Raw genomic sequence first — 23,979 nt, 5'->3', positions numbered from 1 at the left:
TCTCAGAAACAAAGATACCATCTTTTTTCTTTACCATGTCAAAGACCCCAGTGATGGAGGTTTAGGAGGAGAAAGAGCTTGGAAATGCCCCAACCCTGCTATTTGGCTGATACACTTTTTGATTCTCTGAGCTCAGGAATTCAAATGAGAAAATGGGAAGCATTTCTTTTCTATTCTTCAGGCCATTGGGTTGGCTTTATCCCAAGTAACAAAGTCTATCAAAGTCAATTGTATCATGTTTGTTTCGGCTCCACAGAAAATGGCACAGTGGAGTGGCATTCTATTACTATTTGTTTTACAAGTTCGACCCTACTGTGTGTTTGGTCAGACATAAGAAATACATGAAAAGGTAAATCCATCTGTTGTTACATTGAGTAAGAGGAGTGAATCTACTGTTCCTTAGGGGTCACAAATCTCATACACCTACCCTAGTGCAAGTCTGGAATTCAAAAACACAGAACAGACTATTCTTACAACATGACTCCTAAGCACAAGCCAACTGCTTCATCTTATGCTTCAACAAGGAAATGTAATCACTTCCAATGTTGGAGGGGAAACTACCTGTGGTTGAATCAATTGAAAGATGATGTTGTACAATTCCAGGGATTTTAGAGAATTTTTTACAAAATGAAGTATATATCTTCCTGCACATGGTATGTGTGCTGCTGCAATAATAAAGAAGTTTTCTCCCCAAATTCTGGCAATAGGTTAGTGGATTGACTTAGATTTCAGAGCTGTTATAAGTTTATTATCTTGAGGCTTTGTTAGTATTTTGTGAGGGAGAAACGGGGAGGCACTGACTGCTAGCCAGGTGCCACCTTGAGATTTCTTCCAGTAGAATCACATTTAACCCTTGCAACAGCCTTCTCAAAGAAGATGATGATGATGAATCATGATCATTGTCATCACTATCAGCAATTACAAATAAAGACCTTAGGCTCAAAGTATGTTTACCCTTGAACAACATGGGTTTGAACTGCACAGGTTTACTTAATATATGGATTTTCTTCTGCCTCTGTCACTCCTGAGACAGCAAGACCAACCTCTCTTCCTCCTCCTCCTCCTCCTCAGTCTACTCAATGTGTAGACAATGAGGATGAAGAACTGTATGATGATCCACTTCCACTTAATAAACAGTAAATATATTTTCTCTTCCTTATGATTTTCTTCATAACATTTTTTTTTCTCTAGCTTACTTTACTGTAGGAACACAGTATATAACACATATACAACATGTGTGTTAATCTACTGTTTATGTTATCAGTAAGGCTTCTGCTCAACAGTAGGCTATTAGTAGTTAAGTTTTGGGGGCATGATAAGTTATACGTGGATTTTCAACTCCACAATGGGTTGGTCCCTCTAACCTCTATGTTATTCAAGGGTCAGCTGTAACTGATTTGAAGTCCTATAACTAGAAAGCTGTGGATATTTGAATCCAAAGTTTTATCTTCAGAGTCTATGCTTTGACACCTGCTGTTGCCACAGCCCCCACAGTGTCGGTTCCAGTTGCATCTCCACTCCGTGCAGGTGACCCAGCCTCCTCCTCACCTCAAAACTTCTCTCCTCTCCCAGACTCTCCCCTCTCAGTGAGCAGTCTCTAGCTACTTACACATCACTCTTCATACTCTCCTTCCCTAAAGGGCACATGGAGCTAGGATGAATAGGGATAGAAGAAATACATTGATACTGGTAAGAAACTACAGGAATTTGATTAGGTAGTTAAGAAATTTTGTCTTGACTCCATGAAGACTTTTGCTAAGAAAAATGACTTGATCAAAGCTGTGTAAAGGGAACTGTGAAAGCAGGAAGGACCATTAGGAAACTGATGGAATAGTCCTGTCATGAAGACCTGAATGAGGGCAATAGCAGCAGACATGGAGTAAAATAGATGGCTTTGGAGTATGTCATAAAGGAAAGTAGAGAGGAGACAAGGAAAGGCGAAAGAAGCCCTAAAAGACTCCCTAGATGCCATCTCTAGTGTGTGGATTCTCATATGTCCAAAATGACATTAGGTACAAAATCATCAGAACAAATACTGGTTTTTACTGCTTCCTGGATACCAGGCACTGTACTGAGCACTCAGCATGCACTATCTCTTTGAATCCTTACAACATGTGTTTTCTCTGTATTATAGATAAAGAAAATGAGATGCAGAAAGTTTTGTCACTTGGCCAAAGAATGATCTAAACCCCATTCTATCTGATTCTGGGACCCAGACTCGACATTTCTCAGGGTGCAGATTGAGTTCCTCTCATGCAATATGAACAGACCCTTTTTTCCTTTCTTTTTTTTTTTTTTTTTTTTAAGACAAAGTCTTGCTCTGTTGCCCCAGGCTGGAGTGCAATGGCACCATCTTGGCTCACTGCAACTTCCGCCTCCCTGGTTCAAGCAACTCCCCTGCCTCAGCCTCTCAAGTAGCTGGGATTTCAGATGCACACTACCATGCCTGGCTAATTTTTTTGTACTTTTAGTAGAGATAGGGTTTCACCATGTTGGCCAGACTGGTCTCAAACTCCTGACCTAGGCAATATGCCCAGCTAGGCCTCTCAAAGTGCTGGGATTACAGGCATGAGCCACCGCACCCGGCCCAGACTTCTTAAATATTTATGTAAACATTTTAGTGAGTACTAAAACAAAATTAGCACATCATATTCATGATTTTATGTTGCACTATCATTCATAATGAGGCAAAGTAAAAACAAAATAACATAGTTGAGAGTTTATTTGAAGAAAAATTTTAAGGATGCAATTGTGTAGATCTACATTGTTCAATACGATAGCCACTGGCCACCTGTGGCTATTTAAATTGAAATAAATCAAAATCAAATTAAGCATTCATTTCCTCAGCACCAGTAGGCACATTTCAAGTGCTCAATAGCCACAGAGGGCCAGTGGCTACCATATTGAACAGTGCAAATACAGAACATTCACGTCAATATGTAATTTTTTTTTTGGATAGTGCTGGGTGAGAGCTGTTTTACACTGGATCGGTGTTTTTTTATTTAGCATTTACTCCAGCTCTAAATTACCTCTCTTTAGAACTTGATCTGGCTCTGGATAAGTCTGTGTGCACCTGCATTGTCCCATATAGTAGCCCACGATTTACCAGTGTCTGTTGAATCCTGGAAATATGGCCAGTCTGAATTGAAATGTACTGTAAGTGTAAAATACACATTGGATTTCAAAGCTTTTGTGTGAATAAAGAATGTAAAAATATAGCATTAATAATTTTTCTAATTATATGTTGAAATATTATTTCAGATATATGGAGTTAGGTAAACTGTATTATTGAAATTACTTTCATGTGTTCTTTTTCACCTTATTTAATGTTGCCACAAGACCATCTTAAATTACATACATGGCTTGCAATATATTTTCACTGGTCAGTGCTGTTCTAGACCTCTTTGCCCTACTGTGTGACTCTAGAACTCTCTTCCTTTCCCTATCTCTTTCTGTATATCCGCACTGCCCAATATAGTAGACATAAGCCACCTGTAGATATTTCCATTTAAATTAATTAAAATGAAACAAAATTTAAAATTCAGTTCCTCTGTCTCGTTAGCCACATTTCAGATGCTCAGTAGCCACATGTGGTTAGTGGCCACCAAACTGTGGAGAATAGAGGTAGAACACTTCCATTGTTGTGGAAAGTTCTGTTGGACAGCTCTCACATAGATGGTACACAGCTATGGCAAGAGACACAGAGGTGGATCATGAATGCCTAAAGCTTGGAGAATGTTTCCAGATTGCCAAACCCCATGACACATCCTTCTTCCATCTCCTAGATGCCTATCTCTCCCTATCTTAGTTAGACTTATTCACGCACACCTTATATTTTCTTCTCCCCTCCTTCAAGGGCTGTGGCCTGCTTATTTAAACCTGAATATACCTCCTTCCTGTATGAACATAGTGTCTAACATGGTGCATTGTACAGTATAGGTACTCATTAAATATTTCTTAACCAGTTGGAGTGGCAATTCCTAGCAAGTGACTGGAAATATGTGACTAAAGGTAGAGGGAGATCTATATGGCTGGCAGCAGTGGGACAGGGGCCAGGGATGGGCAGTGGCGGTGATGAATCTAGGATCCCAAGGAAGAGAAGGAGAGAGCAGAGAGACAGCAAAGGGGAAATCAGAGAGATAGTAAACCAAAATCTCATACACATCACCAAAATCCTTCTGCCCATCCCACAAGCTCCTCGCAGGCAGTGACAAGAATTACTGCAGAAAAATTCACAGGGTTAGGCAACAGCTATATAAAAAGTGTGAAAGAAATCCAAAATATTATTACACGATAAATAAACATACCAGACCCATAAATCAGAAGTTGAAATGGCATGAAAATTAAGGGGCTGGTGAGGAGAAAAAATGAAAAGTGCTCTGTCCCTGGGCCAGCTGGTGTGAGTTACATTTTATGAGCAGCATGTGAATTCCAGTGCCCTTGCTGGATTAGCAGGAGAATCGCACATTAGTTTTAAAGCTCCCTCTCGAATAGGAACATCATAACGTCTTTTAATTGGGCCTGATAAAAACGTAGCATTTCTTGTAGGTTCCTGAGAGAAGTGAGTTGTGAAATTGGGTTTTCATTAAACCTAATGATGGAAAATTAAGTATAGTGCGTCTGGTGAAATGGAGTGTGATAAAAGACATCACTTCTGCATTATCAGAGGTTAATAAGGGAATAGGTGAGGTAAGATACTTTGGAAAGGGGAGTCCAACCCGTTGGATTAATAAACCTTGAAAATCCCTTGGTTCTGAGTCTTCATAGCATCGTTAGCACTGGCATTGACATTATTGCAAATGTTACAGCAATACAAGTTGTTAAATTTCAATGCATTTATTTTCCATTCCAGTGTTGGTTTTGCTGACACCAAGTTTACAGTCTGTCTAGCAATGTGTTTAGGGAAAATATCCATATTGACAGCTATTTGGTTGGTTTTGGAAACATTTGACGTTTCTCACACACATAAAAAGCCAAGTTCCCATTCCTAGGAAGCCTGTCTTTCCCAGGCAGCTGGTCTCCCATGCAGCCCATGCCCCAAGTTCCTGTGGGAGACTATGGGTCTCCGAAGACATCTGTCCCCATCACACATAGTGGGAAATACAGGCCTCCTGGCATTGACTCAGCTCATCCTTTCCTAGAAATCGTGGCGTATGGCATGACTCCAAGCTTTAGGTATTCACAATCCATACCTCTGTGGCTCTTGCTGTAGCTTTGTACCATCTCTAGATGAATCAAACACAAGTGCTCCCTTCCTCTCCATTTCCAATCACACCATCACAGGAGTGATATTTGCTGGAAGGATGCCTTTGATGACAGCTATTCATGACAGCTGGGACACCTACAAGAAACAGTGTGAGTCTTTAAAGAAGGAGATTCCTCCTAAAACCTTTCAACAGGTTCACACTAGCTTCAAGGGTCTTACACATTCACAGTCTTTCTGGATCTGCCTTGCATCGTCTCTTACAGTGTTGCCCCCCTGACATTTCTACCCACAGCTTTTACTCCTAATCAACCTCCTTGCTTTTAACTAAATGTGCCTTCATCTCTCAGGCTCTGTCCTTTTTCTTCAGTTGGTTCTTCTTGCCTATTTCCTTGCTAAACTGTCAAGCCTTGAGGGTGGAATCAGTATTTCTGTCTGCATTGCCACTGCCTACCATAGTCCTTGGCACAGAGTGGGTTCTCGGTAAGTCGAACTCATGAACCCAAGGGGGTGATGGAGAAAGGAAACAGCCCCCATGTTTGCCAAGTGGTGCATTTAAGCAATGCCAGTGAACACATACTAGCTATTACCTAAAATTGTGGGAGAAAAAGTAAGCAGTATTTCTCTTCTGTGCAGTCAGGAAGGTTTTGCTAACAACTTGCCTGGGCCCTTCTTTCTTGTGCATATATCTAAATCTTAGAAATCTTTCTGTAGGCAATCCAGGGGTTATTTGGCTGGTCCCCAAAGGACAGCCTCTGCTTTGGGGATGTTTACGTACTACCCTGAATCAGGAAGTTTTGGAGACTACACTCTACCTACGATGACCCCACCTGCTAATTAGATATGACCCAATCAGTGTCTCAAGCTCAGACCAGTCAGATTAGTAGCCTCTCCTCTCTTGGAGGAGCCAGTAGGTGGGGGCAGGCAGAAGGCTGCAAAGTGAAAAATTTATCCCCTACTCCAACCACAGGTATAATTGAAAGCATTAGGGTGACCAACCATTCCCGTGTGCCCGTGACTGAGAGGTTTCCCAACAGCTGAACTTTCAAAGCTAAAACTGGAAAATTGTCAGTCAAACTGGGACAAGTTGGTCACCTAGAAAGCAGGAAAGCCAGGTGTTCCCTTCCGTTATCTTTCCTTGCCAGGAACAGGCTTGCTGATGTTGCTGCAGAAAAGTAGAGTGTGCATTCACACACGGAATCCATGTCTGATGGATTATTCCAACATGACAGGCAAACAAGCTGAAGGGAACGTGGATTTTGAAAAGACAAGTTGCAGAAAATCAGGAATATATGCTAAGCCTCCCAGGGAATGAGTATGGCATAGGCCAAGTGGGTATCTGCATAGGTGTTTCACAGGGTCTGAAAACATCTGGGGGAGACACATCAACTGCTGCAGCTGACAGTTCTCATCTCTTGCATGCCACAAACAAGATGGTCCGGGGCATAGACTGTTCATTCATGTCTTTGGAAGGAGGTTGGGAAGACCAAGCCTAGATGGTTCTGGGAAAGGTAAACTGGCCCTGAAAGACCAAGAATGTATGCCTGGCAGGAAGGTGGTAAGCAAGACATTGGTTTTAGTGGTCCAAGGGGAACGGAAGAATTCCAACCCAGTATGAGCAAGCATCAGCTTTCAGGGTGGCCAAACTGACAGAAGGCAGTTAAAGCAACTCATTGGATGAAAAGGTTTTTTTCAAGAGAGAATATAGATCTTACATCAGGCAGAGATTTTATGAAGGCGATGAGGCACGGGATCCAGGCCTGGAGAAAGTAGCTAGCAGCACTGAAGGAAGAGGTCCAGGCTTCCCTACCTGCAAGGTGGGTTCAATGATGCCACTGGATTAATAGTATTAAGTGATGGGGAAACTATACAATAGCAAGAAGGTGGTCACTGGGGCAGAGCTCATAACTACAGAGAGCAGCTGGGAGGGTCAGGGTCCCTGCTAGCTGCTGGCAGTCCAATACTGGCTGCAATTCCTCCCAGGGTAAAACTCAAAGGAAAAAAAATTAGTAGATAAGCCAGATCACAGGGATGCAGGCAAATGGACCAGTGGCTTATATGTGACTCCAATCTTCGAGCACCTGAGGCTCTCCTCCCCTGCAGCCAGGCATCAGGCACTATTTCCAGCCTCTCTGCTTCCTAAACAGGAGGGGGGCTCCCAATAAATAGCCTTCCTGCTTCTCAGTGGTTCTGCCCCACCAAGTCTAAAGGAAGGACTGATACAGACTGGAATGACAACCAGGCTGGAACTTTGTCAGTATGTGCCCTTGAAATGTATTGTGTTTGTTGGTTTGTTTGTGGGTTTGATACTTAGATCTACCAACACAGCCAGGCCAGGGAAGGAGTGTATCTCCGGTCTTTCTGCAGTTTCCTGATCAGTTGAGTCCCAAGTTGGTTCCCTCTGCCCTCCTCAAGCCACGCTGGGGGAGACAGGGAGGACAAAGGGCAACGCTTCTATAGGTGATGATCTGTTCTGCCTCCTCCTTTTCTAAGCAGATGGCAGCCGTGGGGAGCTTTCCCAGCCCACTCTCACGATCCAGACTCATCCCTACCGCACCTGTGACCCTGTGGAGATGAGTTACCCCCGGGACCAGTTCCAGCCTGCCATCCGGGTGGCTGACTTGCTGCAGCACATCACGCAGATGAAGAGAGGCCAGGGCTATGGGTTCAAGGAGGAATACGAGGTAAGAGACCAGCCTGTGGGGAAACTTTCTGATTGTTTCAGAGACTTACTTGGGCACTAAAGCCTTGCTACAAAAAGCATGGCTCCCTGGCCAGCAGCATCAGTATCACCTGGGATCGTGTGGGAAATGCAGCATCTCAGGCCACATCCCGCCCTGCTGAATCAGAACCTGCATTTTAACCAGAAACTAGGTGATTTGTATACACATTAAATTTGAGAAGCGCCATGCTAAATATTCTAAGACTTCACTCCTGTTTCTCTCCCCTTCCCCTTTCATTATCTCCAAAGTTTCTACACCTTGGAGTCTCACCTCCATTCAACATGCCAGAATGGCTCCAGCTCCCATCCCACATGCTGTAGAAAAGCCAGCACATCTCCCCTGCCAATGATTTCCAGCATGCCTGCTTGCTCTTGGTCACCTCTTGTCTCATACTCAAGCTTCTGTAGTATTCTGGTCCTCGCTCCCACCCCACAAAGGCAATGCTTCATCTCCAGTGACCACAGTTCCCTCTTTCTGCACCTTCTCTTCACCCTGCATGGGCATCCCTTTCCCACCTCCCCAAAGCATCTCTAACACAAAGGATTTGCAGGTAGTGGTTGTTACCAAGGTTTGGGAAATAATAGAGAAGGACTGCAGCAAACGACAGGCAGCACCTCAATACAACGCTGTTCTTCTTATAAGTTCCTTAACCATCTGCATTGCTGGTAAGGCCTTCTAAGGTTCTGGTCTCCCAACAGGTCTCTATCTAATTTCTCCTCAAAGTCTTCTTTAGTGTCCTCAAAACTTCCTCCACCCCCACCCCTCAGTATCCAGACAAAGGGCCCCACATTCCTCTTTTATTTTGCAGAACAATTTAGCTTTCTCTATCTCACTCTTTTTGTTTCAAATCCTGCCCATTAGGCCTCACCTTTTACAAACAAAAAGCAAAATAAAAGGAAAATGCATTAAGATGTTTTTTTCTGAACCAAAGAGCAGCTGACTCTCCAAGAATAATTCTGCAACTCTCCTAGTTGCAGGTAGACTCCAGCTGCAGTCAGCTTTGAAAACAATTTCTTTCTTCACTTTTCCTTTCCTCTCTCTCCCTTCCCTCCTTCCTTCCTAAAATATCTTTTGAGTATCTTCTGTGTACCATGCTCTGAATTATATGTATTTGTGTGGGGTTTTTTTGTTGTTGTTTGTTCTTTTTTTTCTCTTCACATGCAGTGTGTGCCCCAGATATGCTTGATTCAGTTTTGCTGTGTGCAGTAGAAAACTCATTGGCTCAGACTCCACACATTTGGAATTCTTGATATTGCAGACTAAGTTTATCCCTCAGACTATATTCTGAGAAAGAGCTTACAAAGCAATATTTCTGAAGTCGTATGAGGTCATGAAATTGTGCTAAACTAGGGGTCCAGACAGCTGGATTCCAATGTAGTAAGCTGTTAGATTTTAGAATTTTGCTATCTGAGTTTTAAAATTCTTTATTAGTTGAATGAAGAATTTGGATAAGGTGATCTCTCAGGATCTGTCTGGTCCTAAAACTTTATGAGCATGTAAAACATGGTGACAAGGGGCATGTTTGACATATCTGTGAGAACAAAAACGTTTTTGTCAATGGATGTGAGTAATTACCAGCTTCGGAGAGCTAGCACTTAATTTCAAAAACAGTCTAAGTAAAATAGCATTTTTCATATTCTCATCTACAAATCTTGAAAGGATATTCAAATTAGAGTTGAAGAAGATGATCTCATTACTACCCATCCCTGGATCTCATTTGCTAGGGGATTGAATGGTCCCAGTCTCGGGGGCATAGGGTGCATGTGAGCGTGCTTTATGTGTGTGTATACAGACCTGTTTGTTGAGCAAATGTCAGGAAGGTTATGTTGTTTGAAATGGTATATTCAACATTAGTCATAACAATTTGATTAAAAGTTTCAAATATCATTAAGGGAGATATGTGGCTTACCACCAAAAAAAAAAAAAAAAAAAAAAAAAAAAAAAAAAGGGACAAGCAGCCAAATGCTGAGAAACACATATGTAAGAACTTGCAATCTGAAATTTGAAGACAGAATTACAAGTGTATTTGACACTTTCATGCATTTCCTTCTAAATTAACATTTCTTTTAAAGCATTCATCCCTGTGTGATGAGTTGCTTTTCAAAACTTTTTCTTTGTACCCTTTTGCATTTTCCAAACTTTCTAGCATGGAAATGAAGAGCTTTTATAAGAAAACAAACAATACATGTCATTTCATCATTTGAACCTCAACCAGAAATCTAACTAGGCTAGCCTTGGCCTCAATTAGTTCAAATTATATTAATCAGCAAGCTGTAATGCTTAGCTTCTAGTTAACATTATTTTCTGATTAACTGAGGGTTAATTGGAAAATATTGCCTGATAAAAGTCATTTCACAATGTGCTAGCCCACGATGTCCAGCCCAGAATACAGCTGGATATTGCTTTGATCATCAGGGCTCCTCTGATATCTCGAATCTTCATCCTGAGCATAAGAGTCACAGATCTGCTGGGAGAATCCTATTGCAGATATAAGACTACGGAGCCTCCAATCCTACTCTCATATGAGTCTGCTATGTGCTGTTTGTTGTCTGTCACTTCTCTGTTCTCAGTTTTTTCATACAAACGAGTGGGTTTGACAAGTTGACATCTAAGGGACATCTCAGCCATAGCAAGCTGCGTCAGAAGACAAAATTCAATTCAGTTGAACAATCACTTAAAATTTGTTCAGTAAATATTTACTATTTATTATTGCCAAGGACGATTCTAGGTATTTGGGATACAACAGTGAATGAAACAAAGATTCTTGCCCTCCTGAAGCTTGTATTCTAGCAAGGGAAGTAGGAAATAAACATAAGCTTAAAAAATAAGCAAATTTTATAATGTAGTGTGTTAGACAGTGAAAAATACTGTGTGCTATGTTACAAACCACTCCAAATTTTAGCAACATAACCAATTTCTTGCATTCATTGATTCTGTGGAATCTGTGCAGGGTACAACAGGGATAACCTGTTTCTTCCACACAGTATCCAGAGCCTGGGCTAGGAAGTCTCCAAGGCTGGGGGCTGGAATCATCTGAACATGTCTTCACTCACATGACTAGTGATTGATGCAGGCTTTCAGCTGGGATTGTCCACTGGAAGACCTACACATGGCCTCTTCAGTGACCTGGGCTTCTTCACAGCGTGGTAGCCTTGAGATAGCTGGACGATTTCCATGGTGGCTTAGAGCTCCATAGGTGAGCTCCCCAGATAAAAGGTGAAAAGTGCATCACCTTTGTGACCCAAACTTGGGTATCACACTGCATTATTCCTACCATGTATTAGTGGTTGTAAGCAGGTAAAAACTCCCCTACTTTCTAGGAGAGGGGAATTTGACTCTATCCCTTGATGAGGGAGGAGGAGGGGCAGGTGCCAGATTCTAGAGGAGCATGCAGAGCAAGAAATATTGTGGGGGGAAAATAAAAGCCCAGGCGCAGTGGTTCATGCCTGTAATCCCAGCACTTTGGGAGGCTGAGGTGGGTGGATTGCCTGAGGTCAGGAGTTCAAGACCAGCCTGGCCAACATGGTGAAACCCTTTCTCTACTACAAATACAAAAATTAGCCCGGCGTGATGGTGGGTGCCTGTAACCCTAAGTACCCTGGAGGCTGAGGCAGGAGAATCACTTGAACCCAGGAAGCAGAGGTTGCAGTGAGCTGAGATCATGCCACTATACTCCAACCTCAGGGCAGAATGAGACTCCATCTCCAAAGAAAAAGAGAAAGAAAATCTTTGGATAATAATACAGTCTGCCACAAGTACCATGGAAAAAGAAAGAACAGAGCAAGGAAGGGAGATTTGTTCCAGGGACATGAAGTAAAGGAGGTTCCAATAGTAAACAGGATAAAAGGGTAGTCCTTAATTAGAAGATGAAACTTGAATAAAGACATGGTGGAAGATATCTGGAGGAAGAGCGTTCCAGATCCAGAGAGTAATATACCTGGCACGTACAAGCAGTTGCAAAGAGGCCAGGATAACAGAGGCAGAGTGACCAAGGGATAAAAGTAATAGGAGATTTGACTGGAGAAATAAAGAGGGACATGACCATGCTATGCATTACAACCCGTTATAAGGACTTCGACTTTTACTCTGACTAAAATGGAAAGCCACTGCAGAGCTTTAAGAAGACAAGTGCTAATGATCTGTCCTTACTTCATTCTAGCTACTGTGTTGAGAATGGAACTTAGGAAGGCAAGGGTGAAAGCAAGGAGACCAATTAAGAGGACATTGCAGTAACTCAGGTGAGAGACAACAATGACTCAGGGCATGGCAGAGAAGGTGGTGAGACGTGGATGGATTCTGAATATATTTAAAAGATGGAGCCAACAGCATTTCCTAACACATGGTATATGTTACAAAAGGAATTAAGGGTAACTCCAAGGCTGCTGTTTGTGCCACTGGTAGGACGGAGCTGCCTCTAATGGAAGTGGGGACGCTCAAGTAAAGCAGAGCTGGAACAATCAGTAGTTTCATGTTAAATTGAGTTTGCAATGTCCATTAGACGTATTAGTGTCTCCATGTAGCAAGGAGGTAGTTGGATCTATGAAGCTGAAATTTGGTAAAGAAGCCTGGGCTGGAGAGAAACCTTTGGGAGTTATTGGCCTACAGATGATTAAAGCCACACTGGGTGAAGTCATCAAGCAAGTGAGTATAGACAAAGACATCGACCTAGGACTAGGCCTTTCAGAATTTCAACTTTAAGATATGGGAGCATTTTTCATGGGACAGACACTGTACTAGGCTCTGGGAGCTGAAATAGAGCCCTTGCCTTCTAGGGAACGTAGAGCCTATTCTTAGAGACCAAAACAAATGCCACCATAGAGGTATATCCAGAGCTATGAGAATCCTTGGGGGTGGAATGCATTAACCCAGCCTAAAGGTGAACAGCCAGTGGCTTTCTGGAAGACATAAAGCCCAAAGCTTGAGAAGTAGGAAGAACCAAATTAAAGAAGGGAAGGGTGTTCCGGGCACAGCGGTTAGCATAAGCTATGGCACGGGAGTCTGCACAGCAGGTTGAGTGAGGGGAACTAGAAACGGTTTGGGAGGAAGCATGGAGGGAGATGGGGCTGAAATTGTCAACAGGGGCCAAGATGAAACAAAAGGCGAGCATTTGTTGTGCTAATGAGTTTGGGTTGTAATCAAGAAGCCACTGGAGCCATCGAAGAGAGCAGGACTTTTTAAAGTAGATTTGCGTTTTAGATCTTGTAGAGATCAGAGCAGGGACAACAGAGGCAGGTAGGCGTCTGGGACAGTAATTCAAGGAAAATATGGGGCTGCCCAAACCATGAGACTGGGCCCAGAGCCCAGACAAGCCTACGCACTTTCTCTGCATGTAGAGCCATAAAATCAGCTTGTTCTCATTGGCATGAAAACTTGAGTCTCTCAATATATATATTTTAAGTTCAATTATTTGAAATAATGTGTGAACCATCTTGAATTGAGAGTCAAAATGCCTGGAATCAAGTCCTATAACAATTATGAAGTATTCAGGTGACCTTAGGCAGGTCCCTGTCCTCTGGGCCTCCATTTCCACATTTATGCAGTGGGAGCAAAGGGGTTTGTCAAAGTGATCCAAAGAACCCTTCTGTCACTGATATTCTGGGAGTCTAAATAAGAACCAATCAGCCGGGCCAGCTGGGCCTCCCTCCCACTGATGGTCGCATGGGAACCTCACTGTCTGGGGCTACCACTCCCATGGTTATGTCTCAAGTTCTAAAAACCACAATTGGCCAAGGGCCTTGGGCTCCTAGGAGCTCAAGGAGGCCCAAGGCAAGTTAACTTCACCTGCCAGACAGATCCAAGCCTCAGTCAGAGGCTTTCAATTTGGGTTGCACATTAGAATTACCTGGGGAAGTTTTAAAAAAACACCAATGCTCAGGCCACATTTCAGATCAGTTTCACTTGGGGTGGGATGTATACTTCAGTGTTTTCTAAGCCCTCCTGTTGATGGGAATATACTTTTAAAGCTGAGAACCACTAAGAAAACCCATGGAGTCCCCAGCATGTGCCCTGCTTGTGCCCACAGACCCATCCCCTGGCGTGCTCTGCCAACCCTCAGGTCTACTCCTGCTGATGAAAGGGCATGTGATTCTGTACCATATGCCCTTCCTATTAAAGTCAAGGGCATGTGATTCTGAACCACAGCGTCCTCCCTCCCCAGCCTGCTTCCCCCCAGCTCCAGTTCTCCCACCTTCCCCTGTTACACAGCAAAACCCTAAGCATCACAGCAAAAGATAAGAGATGTGGGCTGGAGAGCCGAGTTGTCTGTGTCCCATGTAACCCTGCCATGGTAGTCAGACGAGCAGCAGGTTTAGGGAAGATGAGGGAGAATAGGAAGAGGTGACTTTGTGATGGAGAGAAGGAAGAAGTTCATCCCAGTTCAATCCAGAGAGCCTGTCGTCGTAATGAATGGAACAAGCCCAGTAGGGCAACCAGAAGGTATCTGGTTATTACAGCTCCATTAAGACTATTTAAAGCAACAAGGAACAGCTGTGAGGAGTATGATGCAGCCTAATGAAGAGCAAACATTTGTTCATTTTCTAGCTCAGGATGGACATGCCATATGTATGGCTTTTGTGGGGAAGGCCTGTATTGCCATCTTGCTCTTAGTCATCTGTGGATAATGGGGTGATGGCAGGCAGGCAGCTTTTGAATGGGGTATAACTATAGAGGTGGAAGTTTCAGGTCACCCCAGGTGCTCCCTTCTCTGCTCAGAGCCCCCTAAGCAGTGTCCGAGGACACCTCTGCTTCTCCCACAAGGTTTGCTCTCCTCAGTTGGTAACAGAGTGATAGAATATCCCATCACAGGCAACCCCAGAAAGGTTCTGGTTCAGCTCCTCAATTTGTAGATGGGCATGGTTCTAGGGAGGAGCATGAGGAATTACTGGTCCATGCCCAAATCATGAATGGGAAATCCATGGGATTCTTCAACTCTGGGAACTCATAATGACCAAAATAGGAATACCTAGGCTCCACCTGCTCGTTTCACTCCACTCCACCCCCAGATTGATAAAACAAGACAATAAGCCATTACAGGGAGTGGCCAAAAGTCATCAGTGACCCATGTGGTTTCAAACTTGGGAGTTTTCCAGCAGGAAAGAGTTCACATGGAAGAGACTATTACCAAAGTTATGATCATGGAAGAGTTACCAAGGATCTTGGAGGGATCTAGGATCTTGGAAGAGTTACCAAGGTTATGATCATGGCCCCTGGTAGTCTGCCTCTTCAATGTAGCTGGCTGCAAGTATAGAGGAGAGTTGCTGGCCTAGAGTCAGCCACCCAGAAGCTCATGTATGACCATGGAGATGAGTGTAGGCAGCTGGAAGTCTGTAGCCTGAAGTGAGTCATGGGGATCCCCAAGATTGTAGACTCACAGCTGGGAGGAATAGAGGTACCCTTGTGTGAGATTCCCCATTAAGGGAAAAGGGAAGAGACTCAGTCTTTCCCTTTTAGCCTATTTTTATTGTTCTACTTACAATATGGTTTGTAACAGAGCACATGGTGGGTTTTTTGTGTATTTAATACAGGATCTCCCCCAACCAAATGAGCAATTTTCAGGTGGTACTATAGAAAAATCCTTTGACCAAGAGACAAAACCTGGTTCTCAATCTGCTCCTGAGACTCTGGGTGGTCTTGGGCAAGATTCTTTCCTCTCTGGGTCTCATTTTCATCTGTGAAATGTTTGACTACAAGCTTAGCATGAAATTCTAAAGGCTGATAGTATATGCTTCTATTTTATGAACACTCATGTGGCCAGAAACACTGATTAAGTATTTATTGTGCACCTAACACTGTTTGGGCACTGGAGATAGAAAGCTAAATAAAGAAAATAAAGACGCTACTTTAAAGAAAGCTCATGGTCTTGCTGCACCATGTAATGATGTAACAGAACTCTAGTTCAAATGCTTTGGAGACACACTTGCTTTTTGTCACTTCTTGTTGCCAAAATCTATCAGAAGTTTCACAAAAGATAAGACTCTGAGTTAGAGAAAAGTAGAAGAAGATGGGTAGAGGAGAAGGTTGTGTACAAGAGGGAGCTACATGTGCAAAGCTTGGAAGCAAAAAACGAAACGATTAAAATGCTGCAGCCAGCTTTTTGAGGAGAAACAAAGATGTCTGCCTATGAAAGGAGAAATAAAATGAAACTAGTTAGGGAGATTTAATAGGAATCTTATACCCCTTGCACAGTTTTCTTGAAGAGAGTTACCAAGGTTATGATCATGGCCCCTGGCAGTCTGCCTCTTCAATGTAGCTGGCTGCAAGTTTAGAGGAGAGTTGCTGGCCTAGAGTCAGCCACCCAGAAGCTCATGCATGACCATGGAGACGCGTGAAGGCAGCTGGAAGTCTGTAGCCCGAAGTGAGTTATGGGGATCCCCAAGATTGTAGGCTCACAGCTGGGAGGAATAGAGGTACCCTCGTGTGAGAGTCCCCATTAAGCTATAGACTTCTTGAAGGCAGGGAACTTGTCATCTAAAGGAGGTCTTGTAGCTTTTAATTGGGCCTTTTAAAGAGTACTTTGTGACTTGCATGCAGACTTGCACTCAACTTCTCTGCCTTGATCAAAGCTCCTGTCACAGACAAATACCCCCATCTTGCTGCAATCTGATTTTCTACTTAGCTTCACAAGCAGAACTCATAAATTACTGTCTATTTAGTGACATGGTACGCAATAATATTTGCTCTCCTGATGCCACTGAGTAGACGTCATTAGTCATCCTCTCCTGCCTTCTCTGTCCACATTTATAATCCCTAAGTCTTGTGCTTTTCAGCACAGAAGGTAGAATTTGTTGAAAGCTTGGCCTCTGCCAAGGCCACCACTAACTCCTACAGCACCTTACAGTGAAATAGCAAAATGTGCACCTGTCTCAAGATATTTGACTGTCACCTTCCAGAAAATGTTCATAATAAATATGGAAACCCTAAAATTTCTGCCATATGCATGGTGCTTCCGTAGGTGCAATGCCCTTGGATTGTGCATAACCTGCAGAGCTGTGATTCCCTTGTCACTCACAAGCTGACCATTGACATTAGTAAATGTGTTCACTGAACCTGTGGACCACAATAGAGGCCAGACCTTAGGCTCCCAACAGATTATGAAACATTCCCATTCCCTAAATGCTATTTTACCTATACCTAGAGGGACCAGCTTGTCCCAATTTGCCCAAAATGGTCCCAGTTTTAAAACAAAGTCCTACATCCCGGGAATTCCTTTGGTCTGAGACAAACCAGAATAGATGTTTCAGAGAGTTCCCATCTTTGCCCTTGTAAGAAAAAAAAAAAAAAAAACCCACTAGATGTTTCTACCATTGTGAAAGACTGTGTGGCAATTCCTCAAGGATCTAGAACCAGAAATACCATTTGACCCAGCAATCCCATTACTGGGTATATACCCAAAGCATTATAAATAATTCTACTATAAAGACATATGTACACATATGTTTACTGCAGCACTATTTACAACAGCAAAGACTTAGAACCAACCCAAATGCCCATCAATGATAGACTGGATAAAGAAAATGTGGAACATATATACCATGAAATACTATGCAGCCATAGAAAAGAATGAGTTCATGTCCTTTGCAGGGACATGGATGAAGCTGGAAACCATCATTCTCAGCAAACTAACACAGGAACAGAAAACCAAACACCGCATGTTCTCACTCATAAGTGGGAGTTGAAGAAAGAGAACACATGGACACAGGGAGGGGAGTATGACACCCCGGGGCCTGTCGGGGGGTAGTGAGGAGGGCAAGGGGAGAGAGAGTATTAGGACAAATACCTAATGTATGCGGGGCTTAAAACCTAGATGACAGGTTGATAGGTGCAGCAAACGACCATGGCACATGTATACCTATGTAACAAACCGGCATGTTCTGCACATGTATCCCAGAACTTAAAGTAAAATTTAAAAAAAAAAATCCTGGATGTTTTTGACTGAAGATGGCAAGAGAATGATTTCCACAAGTGGGCCAAAAAGGCTCAATATTATATCACTGGGAAAGAGGATATGGAAGATGGAAGATTCTGAGCACTTACTGTGTAGCAGGCATTGTGCCAGGTGCTATGGGTATTGTCTTGGGTAGTCACTAATCATCACAAAATTCTGTGGGGTGTGTTATTTTCCATTTTTAAAAATGTACTATAAAATTAATTTTGGGAGAGTGTACAGTTTTATGAGTTTTAACTAATGCATAGAGTCGTATAAACACCAACACAATCAGGACACATGAGAATTTCATCAACCAAAAAGTTACCTTGTACTACTTCTGTACAGTTAAAGCCTTCCCCCCCATAACCTGCAGGATGTATTACTGACTGTTTTCAGAAACGTTTACTGACACTCGAAGTGGTGAACTTATTTGCAGTAAAAATATTCAAACACTCTAGTCTGTCCACCTTTTGCAAAGCTCTGCCTTTTCCCTGACTCGTATACACAGTTAGTGTGCAAGGGGTATTTCTTGACAAGACGAATGAAGGAAAGACCCAGGTAAAATGGTGCCTCCTTGCTGAAGACCTCTCCAGAGTCTTCCCTGCACCAGGAGAGCACAGTGCTGGGCAGGGGTGTGGGGAAATCCTGGCAGGCTGGACTGAACATGGAGGAGGCAAGCCCTCAGCTGTGCCCTGGAGCATCAGCCAGGAACTGCCTCATCAGCGATCCCTGGGCCTGGTTTTGCTGCACCCTAGGGCATAACATATCCAATTATCTCCAGGGATACAGTCAAGTGAAGGGGAGTGAAGGGGGGCATTGCAAATGACAGAATCTGCTGAGGATAGGAGGTGAACAGGTAAACGAAATGGGCTGGCACGCCCCCAGCCTTGAATTGGTAGTGAGCTGCTCTAGGAAGCTTTGTGTTTTGACATCTTACTATTTTAGGCATAACTCAAAAAGCCTTAGATGCAAAGAAGAGTATCTCAAGAAGGATGGCAAGCTTCTGTTGGTTTGGCTCAGTAGAGCCAGGTAGAAGAAAAAATCAGCCACACAGGCATCAGGGATCATTCTCAGTTCTAGCAGATAATTAATGTACTAAATGGGACATTAAGGTAGGTTTCATAGTCCTGTGGACTAAGTCAGCACAGCAGAACACAAGAAGTCTGTGACTTGTGGCCATGTGGTCTGAGCCTGCCATGGACTCAGTTCTGTGGATAGGAGGGTGGGTTGCAATCACAGGGAGAGTTAGTCTGGGGCGGGTATCAGATGATAATTTTATTCTAAAATCTATAAAGCCTATTATCAAGGATAAAGAAGATTCCAGTGACAAGCACTGTCTGCCATTTATCATAATGCTGGCACTGGCTCAGCCTCCCCCTCAAAGTTTCTGGGCCGGGCGTGGTGGCTCACGCCTGTAATCCCAGCACTTTGGGAGGCCAAAGCGGGCAGATTACCTGAGGTCGGGAGTTCAAGACCAGCCTGACCAACATGGAAAAACCCCGCCTCTACTAAAAATACAAAAATTAGCCGGATGTGGTGGCACAGGACTGTAATCGCAGCTACTCGGGAGGCTGAGGCAGGAGAATCACTTGAACCCAGGAGGTGGACGCTGTGGTGAGCTGAGATCATGCCATTGTGCTCTAGCCTGGGCAACAAGAGTGAAACTCCATCTCAAAAAAAAAAAAGAAAGAAATTCCAAAACATTCCCACTGAATTATAATAAAACTCACGTTCTTGTCCTTGGTCCACGAGACCTTGATTGAACACCCTGCCCCAACCCCAAGCCAAATCCACATTATTTGTCATCCTCCTCTTATTCTCTCTGCTCTGGAGAGCCTCCCTTCAAGTTCTAGAACACAAATAACTTATTCCATCCCAGAGCCTCTGCACTTGCTGTTCCCTCTGAATGGAACCTTCTTTCCCGAGCTCTTGCCAAAGCTGGTACCTGCTTATCCTTTGGTTTTTAGCTGAAATATATTGGCCAGAGATCAGCAGGGACACACCTCCTGGAGTTGGATTTATTACTTGTTGCAGTGAGGTACATGCATACCTGGAAGTGCGCATTCCTGTGGGATATTTCAGGAAGAGGATGTTAGAAAGGACTCAGAATGTGGGCTGTGTTTGCTGATTTGAAAGAGTGCCTAAGGAGGTGAGGCTTTGTTTTAGGTTGGACACACTGGGAAGTGGTATGATTAGATATCGTAGTACATCTTACCTAAAAGAAGGGAAGATCAGACAGAGGCTAGAGCTGTAATTGGCAAAGAATCGGTAGTCGCTCATATTAACCAGAATAGGGGGGTGTTTGGTAATTTTTTTTTTTTTTGGCTTGGACAATGTTCATATTTTTGTCTGCGTCCAGATACAACTTGTTTTTGTCTTGTTTCATCATGGCCTCAGAGCGGCCTTGCCTGTGGTTAGTCTTCCGTGAAATTGTCCATGTTCAGCAGGAGAGCACCAAGGCCCACCTGTGAGTGCCAGGTCAGCTCCCAGAATTCAGGGGCTGCTTTTCTCCCTCTCAGATCTCCCCTTTTCAGAGTTTTGCCCACACAACCTAGGTAGTCCCTTGCCCCGGTCCCTGTCTATCCCAGCACCTGGCATCCAGATGGTCTCTGGGGAAGGAAGGAAGTGATCGAGGGAGGGAGTGGGACAGACTCAGTGTATATTCTTGGGCAAGTCATTTCCTGTCTCGGGACCTCACTTTGCTGATCTATAAAATGAGTCAATAATTTTCTCAAAAGACCCTTCCAAATCTGACTTTTGAGGATTCTATAAATACCACAGCGCAGCTCTCCAGGGAGAAGGACATCCCCAAATACATTTTTTGAACAACAACAACAAAAAAAGACTGCCTTGGAAAAGCAACACTGTTGAAGAGTAGGAAACATTTTCACACGCAGAGAGAAATGTAAAAATAGGGCTCAGCACTCTCAGGAGAAGAGAATGAGAAAAGGAAAGTGGAGATTGATAATGGATGAACATAATGAGATGGCAATTTTGGTTTCAAAAGAATGTGATTAGCGCCTAATGACTGCCACCATTCCCTGGTCAATCTACTGTAACTAGCCACTAATGGAAAAATAATGCCCTCGGCTTGCTCACTTTGAAGATGGAGATGAGTCTCTCTTTCATACTTTTCCCCCTCATATTTTTTTTTCCTTCAAGAGATTATCCCTTATTAGATTGTAGCTCCCCAAAAAGGGAAATGGATGTGTGATCAAAGTCTGCCAATTACGGGGTCATTACCACTCCCTCCCAGTGGCTCTATTAGGCATCCCTCCTCTGCTTCTGTCAACATCGTCACAGCCTCCAGGCCCACTCAGTCCGCTTCAGCCTCCACTAAGGGAGGCGGAGGCTCCCAGGACCATGACAGGGCCTGTGTGGTTCCCCACAAAGTGCCACTCACTTATCACAACTGTTTTGTTTGGTTTAGGATTGTCGAGGGATAGGGGCATGCTGGGGTGTCTCCTGGAAGGCATGGTGTTTGTTGATGGTGAGAGGACCCCAAACTGCCATTCAAGGATTCTGGGAGTGAACAGAAGAGACTTTCATCAAATCTCTGCAGGATGTCACAGGACAGAGAAAGGGCAAACATTTACTCTGTGGGGCCCCATGAGATGGCATAGGCAAAGTACAGTGAGGTTGAGTAAAGAAAAAACTCTGGCGAGTCTGTCCGAAAGTGAGGCCAAAAGTTGGAGAAGTGGTGAGCTGTCTGTCATGGAGGGTATCCAAGTGATAGATGCTATGGATCCACTTCTCAGCTGCTTGGAAGGCCATTGTGGATGGGAACTCAACTAGGCCATTTTCAAGGTCACCGACACCTCTAAGATCCCAGGATATTTGCCCTCTGAAAGCACAGAAGCCACCTCATTCACTAATTATTTCACTCATTCATTCATCCTAAAGAGGCCTTTCAAGCACATCTGAAGTATAGAGCCAGCATCACATTCTGGAGATACTGTCGTGACAAAGATGCTGCCCTTTCCCTGGAGAAGCCCATGGCCAAGTTGAGAAACAGAGTTAAATTATGAGATGCAAAGAAGTCCATCTAATAATAGAAGTAACTGGCTTTACCTGGGGATGCAGTGGGGTGAGGGAAAGTGAACAGAGAAGATTCCACAAAGAAGATGCTTACACTGAGTTTTGAAGGATATGTAGGAGTTTGTCAGAGGGACTCAGATGGAAGGGACTTTCAGGCAAAGGGAACAGCATGTAAAAAGTCTTATAAACTTTAAACACCTTATAACTGGCAATATAGATGTAAGGACAAGAATTGAGGCTGCAGGGGCATTTGGGGTGAAGTCGTTAAGGACGTTGCACTAAAGGGTTTGAAATGTATCCTGAAGGCAATGGCAAGAGGAGTCACTGGGTCCTATTCACATTTTAGAAAGATCTCTCTGACTACAGTGGAGAATGGATTGGAGGGGACAAACCCAAAACAAAAGAAACCAATGAGGAGACTCATAGGGAAGTATTTTAAAGTCACTATTTGCAAAAATTATGGCTGCATAGCAGCATCAGCTGGGGAGCTTTAAACACTACCAATGCCTGTGCTCCACCCCAGAGAGTCTGACTTCATTGGTCTTGGGGGGGACCTTGGCTTTGGGAGTCATAAAGCCTCCCCAGGTGATTCTAATGTGCAGTCATAAAGAGACCTTAAGATAACAGTAACCCAAACCCTGGCACATGGCAAGTACTCAACACAATTCTTTTTTCAAAAAATCAGTATGAAAACAGTCATGCTGTCCTGCTTTTGGCTTCACCCCACTTTCAGGGGGACGTGTTTGGATGAACAATTGGCTTTTATCACAGAGGGTTTCAAGTGCAAAATCCACCCTCAGTAGATCATCTTTGACATCCAGAAATCCAGTGCTAACACTGAAAGCAACAACCTCCCTTCACATACAGAGAACAGACCTGGCAAGTTTCCTGGAGGAGCTGGAGCTACCTGGCTGGGATAGAGGAGGAGGCTAGGGCTGGAATCTGAGTTCTAAGAGTTACCTGCAGTACCTAGAAGCATCTTCCACCTAGAGATGGCCTAAATTGGTGGCAGGATGGATGTAAGGTTTGGTAGAATGAGGAGCAAGAAGAGAAACAGGAAAAGGAGAAGGAGAAAGAACAAGGGAGAAAAGTGAGACATAAGCCCCACATTTGTAAAATGAGCACTTACTTATCCTTATAACATTTTTGCCCTACCCAGATTTAGGTCAGAGATTGATACCCAAAGCCTAGCACCTGTTTTGATTCTCTTCCAGGATGTTTGTCTAACGACATTGGATATAGAAAGAACAAAATTATGACCCATTAATAGCTAGGAAGGCATTTTATTAACACAGTCTAAAACCTAAGAAAGGCTAAGTTGTAGAACATGGCTCAGCCTGAGAAGCCCAGGCAAAGAACTCCTTCCTGTACCCTCTAATGAATCTGAAGTTGCTAGGTAGCAGAATGAGCACGAATTCCACCTACTCAACCACTGCATGGATGAGGATCATAGTCATGCTTCTATAATAAAGGTCAGCAAGCTATAGCCATAGGCTAAATCTAGCCCAACACCTATCTATCTATCTATCTATCTATCTATCTATCTATCTATCTATCTAATTATTTATTGGGACAAAGTCTCACTGTTGCCTAGGCTGGAGTGCAGTGGCATGATCTTGGCTCACTACAACCTCCACCTCCTGGGTTCAAGCAATTCTTTTGCCTCAACTTCCTAAGTAGCTGGGACTACAGACATGTGTCACCATGCCCGGCTAATTTTTGTATATTTAGTACAGACGGGGTTTCACCACATTGGCCAGGCTGGTCTTCAACTGCTGACCTTGTGATCTGCCCGCCTCAGCCTCCCAAAGTGCTGGGATTACAGGCATGAGCCACTGCACCCGGTCCCAATGCCAGTTTTTGTAAATAAAGATGTATTGGAACACAGCCATGGCCATTTGTTTGCATTTTATCTGTGACTGTTTTCACTCTACAACAGTAGAGTTGAGTATAAGTTTGAGTTGTTGCAACAGAGTCCACACAACTCACAAAGCCCAAACTGCTTTCTAGTTTGCCCATTACAGAAAAAGCATTCCAACTCCCACTCTAGGAAAAGACTCACTCAGGTTGATTTAACACTTGACAGACCA

The 23,979-nt window shown here is 43.6% G+C and overlaps 1 protein-coding gene across 14 annotated transcripts in view; it reads left to right on the top strand.

Annotated features, from left to right (window-relative positions):
* Positions 1-23,979, top strand: part of PTPRT (protein tyrosine phosphatase receptor type T) — a 1,118,479-nt gene that overhangs the window by 1,020,263 nt on the left and 74,237 nt on the right. For 12 of the 14 annotated variants that reach the window (XM_017944806.3, XM_017944803.3, XM_017944801.3 and 9 more), the window contains one exon: positions 7,697-7,887. In XM_017944806.3, coding sequence (XP_017800295.2) covers positions 7,697-7,887 — 191 coding nt within the window. The remainder of the gene's footprint in view (positions 1-7,696; positions 7,888-23,979) is intronic. The other 2 variants (XM_017944805.3, XM_021921808.2) reach the window with 1 other exon arrangement.

The sequence above is a fragment of the Papio anubis genome, chromosome 16, assembly GCF_008728515.1.
Source record: "Papio anubis isolate 15944 chromosome 16, Panubis1.0, whole genome shotgun sequence".
Taxonomy (NCBI): domain Eukaryota; kingdom Metazoa; phylum Chordata; class Mammalia; order Primates; family Cercopithecidae; genus Papio; species Papio anubis.
Note: the sequence above shows the minus strand (reverse complement) of the source record. Positions and strands in the feature narration are given on the sequence as shown.